Here is a 13593-nt window from a genome sequence, read left to right as displayed (position 1 = left end):
GCACACTGCTGTCTTAACAGTTGAAAGTGAATGAGCCAATTGGATAATTTCACTTTCACTCCTTCGGTACTCTGGGGCTATCCCAGACCCCTGAGCTCTGATGCAGAAGGGAGGGGTATTGTTCGAAAGGGGAAAATCTCGCCTTTCATATGGCGCCTTTGCCAAGCGGGGATCCACCCACTAGACCACCAAGAGCTAATTTTGAGGGGGTGGTTGCTCCCTCGCAATGGGCTATCCAATTCCCCCACCCCACCCCCAAAAAGCACAAAAGTCTTTCTTTCCCTGCTCCCCGGGGGCAGAAAGGCCACTAGACACACCAGAAATTTTAATAGGGGCACAAATGGTTGGGGTGGTTAACCCAGACATCTGGCTCAGCACCCACCCATTGAAATTACCCCCAGCAGGCTTTCTTACGACGTTTGTTTCTGATTGAAGGTGCATTCCACCAACCTCCACCCCCGCAGTCTCCTCGCAAACTGGTACTCCTCCAGGCCCAAAAGTATTTCTGTCCCGACCCATGGGTGAGGGGGGCAGGGCTAAGAGAGCTCACTAGACACCAGGGGTTTTATTAGGGGCATCAATTGATGGGTGCTGCCTACCCAGGCATCTGGCCTAGCATCATCCCTCCCAAATAACCCTCTGACTTTCTGCCCCCATCCGGGGCACATTGGATGTGTTTTCCTCCAGTCTGCTCCCTGGTGTGGGGAAAAAAAGACCACTAGACCACCATGGATTGGATTTTGAGTAAAGGAGTTCTGCCCTCTCAATGGACTAATGCTCCCCCTCCCTCCCAAGCCCTAAACTATTTGTCTTACTCCTCCCTCATCCTCCACGGAAGGGGGGAGGGCAGATTGAAGATTTTTACCTCCGATTTGCCCCCAGGTGTAGAGGGGTGGCAGAAAGACTGATGCACCCTTTCTGCGGTGGGTGGAAGGCGGGATGGCGGCTTGATCTGCCCTCACAGCTTTTTTTTGCCTTGCATCACGCCTTGCTCCCACCCCAGAATAGGTGCATTGGTCTTTCTGAAACTAAAATTGCACATTTTCCTTGCATTATTGCGACGTAAACTTAAGAAAACCACTGAGATCCACAAAATGACACCCACCCAACCTTCCCCTATTTGTCCAGATAGAAATACTACCCCACTTTTCTATGGTTTGTTCTGAAGCACATAGAGTGGTTTAGGGAGCGTAATCCTTTTATATAGTGCTTGTGTACCAATAGTGACAAGAGAAGAGTCCTCCAGTGATGGATATAATTTTCCAATTGTTTGAGTAGCTGGTAGATTCTCCACTAGAAATCTGACCGGTCCCCTTGTAAATAGATTCCAAGTTATTTAAAACTGGATAGTGAGAAAGCAATCTTAGTAGTCTGGGTCAAATTGCATTGCCACTGCATTAAAGGATATAAAAGTGAATTTTCCCAGTTTATGTTGTAGCGTGAGTAGTTATAGAATGAGTGGAACATATGTAGTAGTTATGAAAATGGGTGCTGTCTGGCTGTTAGATGTGCAGCAGGATTTCAAACTATATAATCTTTAAAACCATTCCACTGATTTATTTATTTATTTATTTTCATTTCTTATATAGCGCTGGATCAATCCCGTAAGGGTATCTCCGCGCTTTGCCAGCCATAGAATCATCAGGTAGTGTGACATAAGAGGTTAGGAGGACAGAAATGCTTCTTGATAAAGAAGGGTCTTTAATGTCTTTCTAAAAGACATATGGTTGGTGGTCATTCTTACATCGGTGGGGAGCTTGTTCCATAAGGCAGGTCCAACCGAGGAGAAAGCATGGTCTCCTTGTCTGGATTTCTTTGTAGCAGGGGGTTTTGCCCTAAACAGAAATCTTATCGAAAAGGGATAGTATTATCTAGACTTGAGCTCAAGAATGGAAAGACAAAAGTTTTCCTTTCCACTTCCTTCTCCTTCCCAATGGAGAAGATGTTTGAACCGCTGGCTTCTTGAAGTCTCTGAATTGTTGACATTAGACTAGTGGGTGTTCTTTGAGGCTCAATCTCCAGTTTACATCCATTTTCTTTTTGAGAAGAAATGCTCTAGTACATAACTAGCTTCACTCTTTCTTATTGGTACACAGGTGAGTTTTGCTTGAATCCTGCATAGATTCATACTCCATTGATCAGCACTTTTTTAATGATCTTTCTTGGAAAAGGTTTTAGGGTGAAGATGAATGTTGGCTGGAGAGTCCATATAAGTGACTCGTGTTTGATGGTTTGGCAGCAAAGTTACTTTACATCAGGTGCCCTCTTCAGATTTGTATTACTTTAACCTGTCCAGTCAGAGTGCTTGGAGAAAACCGGTCAGTCAGCACAAAGTTCTGACTATACAAATGAGCAGTGGTTAATTTATAAAATAAAGTGCTGGGGCTCTCCTTAGGAGGCAGCGCTAATTGGAGAAATTTGCTGGTGCAAAATGCCTGCTGACTAGAGCCCTAGCACTTAATATTCCAGAGAGGACTTGGCCTAATGACTAGAGCTACCGATTTCGAAGCTGGGGAAGAGGGTTCGGGTCTCGTCCTGGCTCAACATCCTGTGATTCTTTTGAAAATCACGTGCCTTTCAAATGAATGTGTCCTTAACTGCTGCCAAAAGCACCAGTGCTGAGGATTAGGTGCTGGTGCTGAGCACCAGAAAGCACCTGCTCAAATTAAGCACTGCAAATGAGGTCATGCTATATAATTTTGCTGAATGTGGAGATCCAAGTTCTAAAGTGTACCCGTGCCCCCCAAACAGCCATTTTACGATTTCTGCTTGTAACGCAAAGATTATTTGAATAGAATGGCAATACGCTAGCACTAGGATTATAAGAGCTCATTTAGTGAACAACTGCAAGATTTGTTTTGAAGGCTTCAGATACTGATACTGAAAATTCATGCCAGATATAGAATTCCCTTTGTGGAGCAATACTCTGAGATTGCAGAAGCTACTGAGTGAACTTTTGAAGGAGAATGTGTAGGACCCTGGTGAATTTTCTCAAGTAGCCTAAGTCCCCGAGGATTCATTAATCGGAAGGGGAAATTTGGCCGATGTGGTACCTATTAGCAGTAAATTAGTTCTTCTGGTGAAGATCACCATTCCTGCAAAATTGAGCTCCTGGGGGTTCCCAGTGGGAGGCCATTTAAGGAACATTTCCAAAAGCTTTAAAAAAAGAAAGATAAAGAAAGAAAAACCTTCTTTGGACACACATCCACCAGGAAAAACATGATTTTTAATTTGAAGGTATATTCTTGGGATCAAAGGGACAGACGTTTAAAGTACCAAACTTTCCAGTTTAAGCTGGTTGCCATAACTAAAGCATGCTTGGTGTCTGCCACCCCAAAAACCCTTGCAAAAACTCTTATCTTGTTTTAGGAGTTATATATTTTTGTCTTACTATTCTTCCGTAAGCCGATTATTGTCAAATGGAAGTAGGAGACAATGGGCGAATTGGGATCGCATAGCAGGCATACCACACATTTTCTTTAAAAAAAAATTTTTTTTTACCTCCCACATTAGTCATGGGAAAACCCTGACAAAATGTTCATGAGTAAAAGCACCATAATGGGTGCCTCAGCATCGATTATAGAGGTAATTTCACCTGCTTGCTGGAAATACTCATACTTGTGCAGTAAAATTGCACCAGGTAATTACTAAACTGCTGGTATCCGTCACGCTGTGCGCAGTGTTCCCACTTATAGTTTACCAGCTCAGCATGATCTCCTTCATCTTGCTCTCTCCTTACCTCTCACCTGTACTTCTATTCCTTTGGCTCTTTCTGCCTCTGTTGTACATGCGGTGCACCTTTTCACATGTCCTGTGTTTACTCTCTCCCAAAGCCTCTTTTCTGCTACACTCTTACTGAGCTTTAATCTCCTCCTTCCCTTATTGTATATTTCCTACTATCTGATCTATGCTGTTCATGCCTCGCACTCAATTACTCAGTTTTGTTTTCTAAATGTACTTCCCTGCATTTCTCTTGTCTGTTGATTTTGTTGTAGGTACATCTTTCTATTTAGGCTAGATTTATATTTATATTTGTAACTTTAATTTGGCCATTATTCAGTTTTGTTGAATATTATTTCTTTCAGTTTTTTTCTGTGCATGCTCGTTCTACTGGATCAATCTATCTTTTACAAGCTTATTGTTTCTGGCATCTTAAAAGTGTAAGGCTATCTACTTGCAGACTAGGTCTGTCAAAGTTGGCTATGATTCGATCAGATAATTGTCTACCAAGGCTTAAATACCATATGTGGCAGTCTTGTTAGATCTGGTTTTATTCTCCACTTGAAAGTGACAGGAAATTGAAGACTTGTCTAAATGCTCAATGCTTTAAAGGATGTTGTTGTAAGCTTTTTGCCTTCTTCTCATAGGTAGTAAAAATGAGGATCCTCTTGCTGCCAGTTACTAGCATCTACCCTATTCTAAAAGCTTTATACTGATCATGATGTTTGGCAGGTCTTTGGACCACTATAAATCATTATTTTAATGTGCAATCAGCGTCTGGCTTTGCCGATAAGCCACATTTATACAATGATGCATTGCAGGTTATCTTGGAGGATGTTTCCTTGCTTCACATCAAGCCAGATCAATTCACTTACACTTCCGACCATTTTGAAACCATAATGAAATATGCAGAAAAGCTAATTCAGGAGGGCAAGGCTTATGTGGACAATACACCTGCAGAACAGATGAAGATGGAACGTGAGCAAAGAACAGAATCCAAGCACAGGAATAACTGTAAGATGTTTCTTTGATTTATGGTACTATGTTTTTAATATGTGTAGTTTCTATAAATGTGTGTTGCACTGTTGCAATAAGTGCCTGGTTCTAAACTGTGAAGAAGACTAAATAGAAATAACCAAGCACGCTAGGTATGAGATTGCTATGTTATTTAACAACTAGATTTCTCTAGAAAAAGCTACTTAAATATTGTAGTTTAATATGACATTTATAGTGATTGCATGACTAAAGGTTACTATGTGCCATTATCAAGCTAGAAATCCCATGAACACTTGAGAAAAAAAGTTCATCACAGTTCATCCAATCATGGTGCACATCTCCCTTTTATACTCCCCTATTCGTGTTGCCTCCTCTTCTGTCTTTGTGCGTCAGTCCGTCGTAAAGTCCTCTTTTATTCCTGCTTGTGTCTATTATTCTCTATGAACGGGAAAACAAATTTGAGAACACCTCCTTTGTTTCTAAAAGCTCAAGCACAACCACATAACTTGATAGCTGTGTACCGACATCACGTATCAGTAAAGCTCATATCCATTGTATTATAAGGGTGAAGAAACCAAATATTTACAATACTCCTTCTCAGGGTTCTTACCAATAAGTAGTCCATTCAAAAGTGGCAAAGAAATCAACACAGAATCTGAAATATGAAAAGACATCTTTATTATTAATTGTGAGGCTCCGTCGCCCAGTCACTCTTAAAGTAACTGAATGAGAGAGTCTGCCTGCATGGCCTCGCACAGGCCTTTTATACAGAAAATTGTGCTCTAGGCACACACATTCCTTATTATTATTAGTCACTCCCAGGACGTGCACACAAAGCACCACTTTCAAGATAAGTCCAGGCTAAAAAAAGGATCGCACACATGCTTGGTTTCCTGTTCAATCAGGCCGGACAAACCCACCATAAAACCTTCAACTAGATCGATGAACATGTCTTAAAGGAAAGGCAGCAACAGATGGGACGGAGATAGGAGCGGTGGGAACGGTGCCATAAAAGATCGGACATGTCCTGCTCTTTGAACTTTATTGCGCCAGCTGCTGAACAAGGAACTGGCTTGGGAGGTTAGCCTCAAGCAACAGGGTCAGCTGTCGTCAGGTCATGCAGAAGTCAGCACAAACCCATGCTAAGGTTATGTCCTTTAAATGCTTGCTCTGCCATGGGGAGAGCCTACTGTAAGGGCAACAAATAACATGGCTGCTATTTACAAGATGAAACCCAAGTGTTCAATGCAAAACCTTCAAATGCACAGTGAATCCATTGGTGTAACATGATGAAAATACTCATGAATAACGCATTCATCATTTGCGGTTCACTGATACCAAATTCATAACAGAATCATAACATTTAAAACACAGGTTCAGAACCCCCAGAACCACAGAGCATCCTTTTGCCCTTACATAGGCAATAACCTATACTCATGCTAAATCTGAGTCCATGTCTATATTCATCACTAGCTGGTGTTGATGTAAATACTGTACCAAAGGAATTATCAGTAAACTCTGACCTAACCAGTTCATGTTCAGGTAAAATATGAAGCTCATGTGAAGAAACAATAGAAAAAGAAAGAGTGCGTTGGGAAGTTGGTGCAGACGTCAATTGTGTAGGAGGAAACAAACCAAAATATAGTAGCCAATAAAATACATAAAAGTATTAAAATAGATAGAGCTATACCGCACTTGGAGAACAATATTCTATAATGTCTGTTTTTCATCTCTTGCTTTTTATCGTCATTCCTCAATACAATCTCCATTTTCTAATGTCGCTCACGCAATCTTGGTAGAGTACTTCAGCTGTGATTATTAGCAGGTCATAGGGACACTGCAAGTCCTGCAGGCCTACTGCCACTACTCAGGTCACAAACTGAACCGTTTGTACTCCTACGTGACCCTGCAACTGGCAAATGGTAACCAATCAAAAATTTAACAAAAAACCATAATACAATTTCAGAAAAGGCAAGAGAAAAAGAAAAACAGTCAAATGCAAAATACTTGCACAATCCTAAGCAGAAAGCAAATCCTAGAATTATCTAATAACGTTTTATATAGCTTCCTATGCATTTCAGTAATTCATTATATGTTTAAGTGAAACAATAGTGTTCCTGATCAATGCTCTCAGATGAAAAAGGGATACTGTTCCACAGAGAGTGGACTTTATTCTGCTTTTACTAAACAGAATAGTACTTTAAAACAATGCCAGCAAAGCAGCAAAAATTAGTTTCCAAACTTCAAGTCTATACAAGCTCACAGAAAATACCCAAAGTCCATCAAATCCGCTTCCAGTGTTTTCTTCGCGTTGGGCCTCTTCAAGTCAGGCTTTTCATGAGAAAACAATACTGTTTAGTTGTAGTGCTCTCCGGGCAAAACACTCACAGCGCACTCGAAAGTCTCAATGTCTTAAAACAATGCACCAGTGTTTCTTCTTTGTGGCAGACACTACAAATGATGTGCTGTTCATTGATCAAGGGCACAAAGCATCTCGTGCAGATCCAAGCACTATTTAGAAATGACCAGCAAAATCAGCAGCACTTTCAGGCTCCAACACTCATTATTTAGTGTCAGAGGACGCTCAAGCTGCTCTTTCATGGGCACCAGAATGTAGTGCCTTTTTCCAAACGTGGATCCTTGGGTGCACTGCCTTTCCACTGGTGCAAAGCAAAAAGTGTGAATGTGGCCAAAACTCGGGCCAATGGCTCAAGGGAATGTACACTGACAGAGGTTTACCAGCACATAACAGGTACAGAGCCCAAACAACAAATAAACGAATCAGCTCCTCCTTTCTTCTGCAACGCCTTTCGCAAATCAACTGCCTTGCTTTGGAGGAATCACCGATGTCGCGCTGATGATCGTTGTCCAGCTTCGCGACTTCCTTGTTGCAAGAAGTGTAGAGCCAGGAAATCTGTTCATCTTAGAGCGGTCACTGATGGGGAGTGAGCTTAGTGTTGATCACAGGTCTGCAGGGAATCACTCTTCCTTTGACTCTGGAAGATCCAGCAGGACCGTGTCTTCTCCTCTTAAGAACAATCCATGAATAATCTGTTGGCAAAAACAAACAAATACACAACACAAAAAAAAACATTGCAACATACACAAAAAAAAATAACTGTTTATTACTTAACTGTTAATGAGCAAATCTGTATTGTACGTAGGCCTGTAACCTATAACCTTCAAAATTTGAAAAAGGGCTGCACGTTATTTTCTATCTAAAACTTAATGTAACACTTCATTTTCTGTAAAATAAACGCAGCTAGCAAACATTATTTTCCTTAACCTGGAAACACAATGTAGCAGTCCTGTCAAGCATTTAACATGATGTTTAAAGAAACCCCTTTTCATTTCCCTGTTTAAATCAAGGTCCTTCATGTTACCACGGTGAAACCAGAAACCTCACCCTCAGCAGCCGTTCAGAGAGGTCATTCTGCATTCCTTGGAAACAAAGGCCTAATTAAGAGGCTGTAAATGGCAACACATGAGGGGCCTTCTCCATAATTTATGGGGAAACACTTAAAAGAGAACATCTCAGCGAGCGCGCTGAGCCAGCTGTTGCAAATTCTCCCAGCCCCCGGCCTCTGCCACAGTGGAGCTGACAAAGCCAGTAGGCTGGATCTAATCTGCAATAATTCAAGCTATTAAAAAAAATAATTTCTCTTTTTAGGCGCTAAAATTATCACTATTCCCATATTATTAGACTACACTGTCAATTTGTCTCAAAAGCTAAAGACACACAGACCAGTTTTTTTTTTTGGAGTAATTACTTGTTGCAATCCTATGGCACACACTTCATCAGTGTTAAATAAGCAAACTTTCCGTAGGCCTAGTTTGAAGGTAGAACCTCCAATCCTTATATTAAAACAAGCCTGTGTACTGGCACATTAACCCACTGAATCATAAGAAAGCATAACCTTATATCAAAACCTAAATGCATGCATTTTGCTTGAGGCTGAGACACTTTAAGGAAAGCAAAAATGCAGTTTAAACAGTGAATTTACTCAAAATCGACTTTCTTATTTTGGGCATTAAAAAATGAGTATCCTACAATCTTTTTGCAGAATATGAATTACTAGAAAGTCTATTACATAATCCATGAGTTAGGTATGTTAAAATAATAATTTATACGTTATAAAAATGAGCTTGCTTGCGCCTATGGCAAGCAAATTTATACACATGAATTCTTGTCATTTTAGTGATGCAACATAACGTAAATCACATTTTAATGCTAAGGGGTCATAGTATGAGTGCTAAGCTTTATAAATATTAAAAAACGATTTTGGTAGCACTAATTTTTATTAATTATTTTTCCATAATTAATAATTTTTGTCTTCTAATAAAACCCAATTATTTCTGTTTGTGATTGTTTTACATATAAGAGTCCGCTACATCCCTTGCCTATTATTTAAATGCATCTACTCACAAACCTGAGCGTATATGCCTAACCGAAAAAGCGTCACATTCTGCGTCACTTTTAGGGCCTCTGTCATGTAAAAGGGCCGTCATGCAAAATTCCACCCGTGTTTAACTGCAAAAAAATTGCTGGCTGAAGAAACATTCCTATGCAAATATACTGCAGCTAAAAACGTTTTGCCTGTGAACATTTAATACAGTGCATGTAAGTGAAAACGCTGTAAATGTATTTATTACTGCAAAAACATGTAATTTCGTTTTTGGCTGGGGCCTTATTTATATCCATTAAATGTGAACCACACACATTGAGCTCATTTCAGACATAAACAGAAAGTGTTGAAAACATTTGGGACACAATACAGCGCTCTCTAACCATTTCTTGTAAATCGCGTCGTCGCAATTTACAACAAAACTCACAAACAAAATAGACATGTAAACACACATTTTAACCACGCATTCAAACACACATTTAAACCCACAAATCAACACTCAGGACGAAAACAGGACAGTCCGGACTATACGTAGCTGTAAGTCATATTTACAAGAAACACTGCTCAACAGTGTAAAAACCAAAAAATACACTCAATTCACTAGCTGCAGCTGGCAGAATACCAAAAATCGTTCTGCATATCCATTCATAAAATTACACAGAGCAAAGGATCCTTGTTATGTATTCTGTCATATTTTAATTCCCTGCGGATACAAAATCACCAAGGAAGAAATATGTTTGTAAATGTAACCTATTTAGATAAACCGGCTAATTCAAACGTATACAAAGTTGGCCAATACAAAGCTCCAAATTTGCTAAGATCAGGCATCTTATAGCTCACTAATCCAGCATCAAACTTCAAGGGGTTATCTCCATCGATATATTTGCAAATATGCAAACCCTCGGTTATTGAAAATTGCAATCTTCAAATAATACAAAGAACCAAACAAAGAACTACTAAGGACTGGTAGCGACCCACTTAAATCAAACAACCAAGTTTCAACAACAAAGGCCAAGTTTCAAAGTACAAAGCAAATGTCAAACACATGCCAAGTTCACAAATTTGAAACAAATGTTCCTAAAACGGAACCACAAAGCTAACTGGGAGCGACCCACAAATACTTATCAAAGCTGTACCAAACAAATAGTTGTCCAAATTCTAACTGCCAATTTCTAACTGCACTAACAGTCTCTTTAAAAAAAACTTACACCAAAAAGGGTTGCTCAGTCAGGAGTGACATCTTTTGGAGAGTTTTAAGTCAGAAAAATCAAAAATATGCCAGGCCGCAAAGACAGAGAATCCCCCAGAACCTCCGTGCACAGAGTACCTCTTTTAGTAGATTCCTGTCTTGCCTTCCCCAGCAGAATTCTGTTCTCTGAAAAATTTCTCCTCCAGGTAGTCACTTCATGATGAGGCCCGAGTTGGTTGCGCCAACTGAAGAAACCAAATATTTACAATACTCCTTCTCAGGGTTCTTACCAATAAGTAGTCCATTCAAAAGTGGCAAAGAAATCAACACAGAATCTGAAATATGAAAAGACATCTTTATTATTAATTGTGAGGCTCCGTCGCCCAGTCACTCTTAAAGTAACTGAATGAGAGAGTCTGCCTGCATGGCCTCGCACAGGCCTTTTATACAGAAAATTGTGCTCTAGGCACACACATTCCTTATTATTATTAGTCACTCCCAGGACGTGCACACAAAGCACCACTTTCAAGATAAGTCCAGGCTAAAAAAAGGATCGCACACATGCTTGGTTTCCTGTTCAATCAGGCCGGACAAACCCACCATAAAACCTTCAACTAGATCGATGAACATGTCTTAAAGGAAAGGCAGCAACAGATGGGACGGAGATAGGAGCGGTGGGAACGGTGCCATAAAAGATCGGACATGTCCTGCTCTTTGAACTTTATTGCGCCAGCTGCTGAACAAGGAACTGGCTTGGGAGGTTAGCCTCAAGCAACAGGGTCAGCTGTCGTCAGGTCATGCAGAAGTCAGCACAAACCCATGCTAAGGTTGTCCTTTAAATGCTTGCTCTGCCATGGGGAGAGCCTACTGTAAGGGCAACAAATAACATGGCTGCTTTTTACAAGATGAAACCCAAGTGTTCAATGCAAAACCTTCAAATGCACAGTGAATCCATTGGTGTAACATGATGAAAATACTCATGAATAACGCATTCATCATTTGCGGTTCACTGATACCAAATTCATAACAGAATCATAACATTTAAAACACAGGTTCAGAACCCCCAGAACCACAAGGGCATGTAGTCATAAAGATATTACTTACACCAAGTACATACATTATTAACAACCATGGGGGAGAGAATTGGGGGGGGGGTGGACTCAGTCGGTCCTCTACCCTGGGTGGGATAATCCTTGCCTCTGTGTTCTTAATAGCATTGAAACTTTTCATTACGAAAGCTAGGACATTTTATGTCAATACCGGAGGCAAGGATTATGCTAGTCCACCACCAGGGCTGCCACATTAGGAAGTGGCTTAAAATAGAAGCACTTGAACATTGAGTCCATTGACTAATTTGCTGTGCTCATGATTTCTTCCAAGTGTGCCTCAGGCTTTGTAGGACATCTCTCCTCTTTTAGAATGTGTCCCGAACATTTTCGTATCGATGCCTGCTTCCTGCATGGTCCATCTAACTCATCTAGCAATGGTAGGGAAGGACACAGCTTGGTGTTGCTTTCTAAGAGCTATAAGGAGTTGTCGTTCCCCATGGGGACAGCGATCATCCGTCATGGCTTCATAAGCCTCAATGTATCTCACTACGCACAGTTTCAGAGAGTCTGGGAAAGCTGTATAGGAGCCCACCCGGGAGTTGGTATTTTGTCCTTCTCTAAGTGTGGAAGGTAATTCCTTCTGGAGGGTACACTAGTCCGGTGATGTGATATCAGATACTTGTCTACAAAAAATCAAGCATAGAAGAGAGATCAATTTGGCTGACAATTGCTTCCTATAAAGAGACTTATCCCGAGGCCAGGAAATAAACAAATTGAGTACCACATTAACATTCAACAGGACTTGGTATCTTGGTTAAGGAGAAAGGGATAAACGTATACCCCTGCGTAATTTCTAGACGAAAGAATGTTCTCTCACCAAAGGCAGGGTTTTCCGCGGCTCAGTTGACAAGGCACTGTTGGTGTTAGAAATGGCGTTTCTAGCTGGCTAGGGTATGCGCCTAAGCCAGGCAGAACCCACCCCTCTAGTCAGGGCAAGTCAGTTAGTTACATACCTACTCTGATCACCAGAGGCAATGTGTAAAGCCTTTGCGCAACACACTCACACCAGTAACACAATAAATACACCACATAAAAGACTCCACACAGGATTATGTAAAATATAGATTGTATATTGTACTTAAAACATAGACTAAAGCGACAAGATCCTAGCTACTGTGCATACTATGCAAATCATGAGTCTGTACCCATTATTCGGACAATGCTAGAGTCCTACATAATAACATCAGGGTATGAAATGCATCCGATTGTAAAATAAAGACACATGAATCGTCAATACTGAGCACTAACCTTTGCAAGTTATCAGTGTTACTAAATATATAATGCTTTGTCCTGATTCAAAACTATGCAAAAACGACATAAATCACACATAAAAACACAGGATGACCTCATTATCCCTGCTCAGAACAAGCCTAATACGATGAAAATACAGTAACCAGGCCAAGAGATTTGCTTTGTGCAAGTATACAACCAATCCAAAGCAATTCTTAATTAACCTAGGCTCCTTTTAAAAGCTTTAAGGTAGTGCTTCTCACATCGGAACAACGCAAATACTGTTCCCGAGTAGGAAAAACAGCTGGGTTTATCGTCTAGAGCACTAGTTCCGTCTGGGGTCTCAAAAGCGCTCCCCACGAGGTTGATGAACAGCAGTGATGACCGTACTGCCCCCCCCCCGCGGCTTTACCTGGCGATTCAAGGCTGGAGTCAGAGATAGAGTTGTGCTGTTCTTGGCTGCACACAGGTGTCTCGCCGGCAACACTGAGCACAGAGGCTACGAGTCCAGCATTCTCTCACGTCAGAGGTAGGGCCACACTGGTTGGCGGTCCAGTGCTGCTGGAGGAAAGATTGCAGCACCTTGTGTGCTTGTGTAGAGGGCAGCACTCACTGGAAAGTAAAATAAAATTGGGTCGAGCCCTCGGGGTGGGTACACCTCCTATTATGCCACCCTCCAGTGGGAGGGAGGCATATGCCTCAGTCTGGTTGGCTGGGTCGGGACTGAGAGTTGTGCTTCACCTCGCCTCCCCCACCTGAGGGGTGGGTTGGCAAAGGTGGGCACACCTCCCTTCATCACTTGGTTATCCCGCCGATTCTCCCGCCCAAAGTAGGGTCAAAACCGGTGGGGGCCAGTTGCTGGAAGCAGCAAAAGGCCTTGGAAAGCTCACAAAGGCGGCAAACCTTTGAGGCTTCCTCTTCGTGGACCCTGCCCATCCTGGGG

General features: G+C 41.5%; 1 protein-coding gene across 4 annotated transcripts in view; it reads left to right on the top strand.

Moving 5' to 3' along the window:
- Positions 1-13593, top strand: part of EPRS1 (glutamyl-prolyl-tRNA synthetase 1) — a 470400-nt gene that overhangs the window by 72390 nt on the left and 384417 nt on the right. For all 4 annotated transcript variants that reach the window (XM_086927918.1, XM_086927917.1, XM_086927914.1 and 1 more), the window contains exon 8: positions 4542-4734. In XM_086927918.1, coding sequence (XP_086784044.1) covers positions 4542-4734 — 193 coding nt within the window. The remainder of the gene's footprint in view (positions 1-4541; positions 4735-13593) is intronic.

The sequence above is a fragment of the Lissotriton vulgaris genome, chromosome 6 (assembly GCF_964263255.1).
Source record: "Lissotriton vulgaris chromosome 6, aLisVul1.2, whole genome shotgun sequence".
Lineage (NCBI taxonomy): Eukaryota > Metazoa > Chordata > Amphibia > Caudata > Salamandridae > Lissotriton > Lissotriton vulgaris.
The sequence above is the reverse complement of the archived record's forward strand: the minus strand, read 5'-3'. Positions and strand labels throughout refer to the sequence as shown.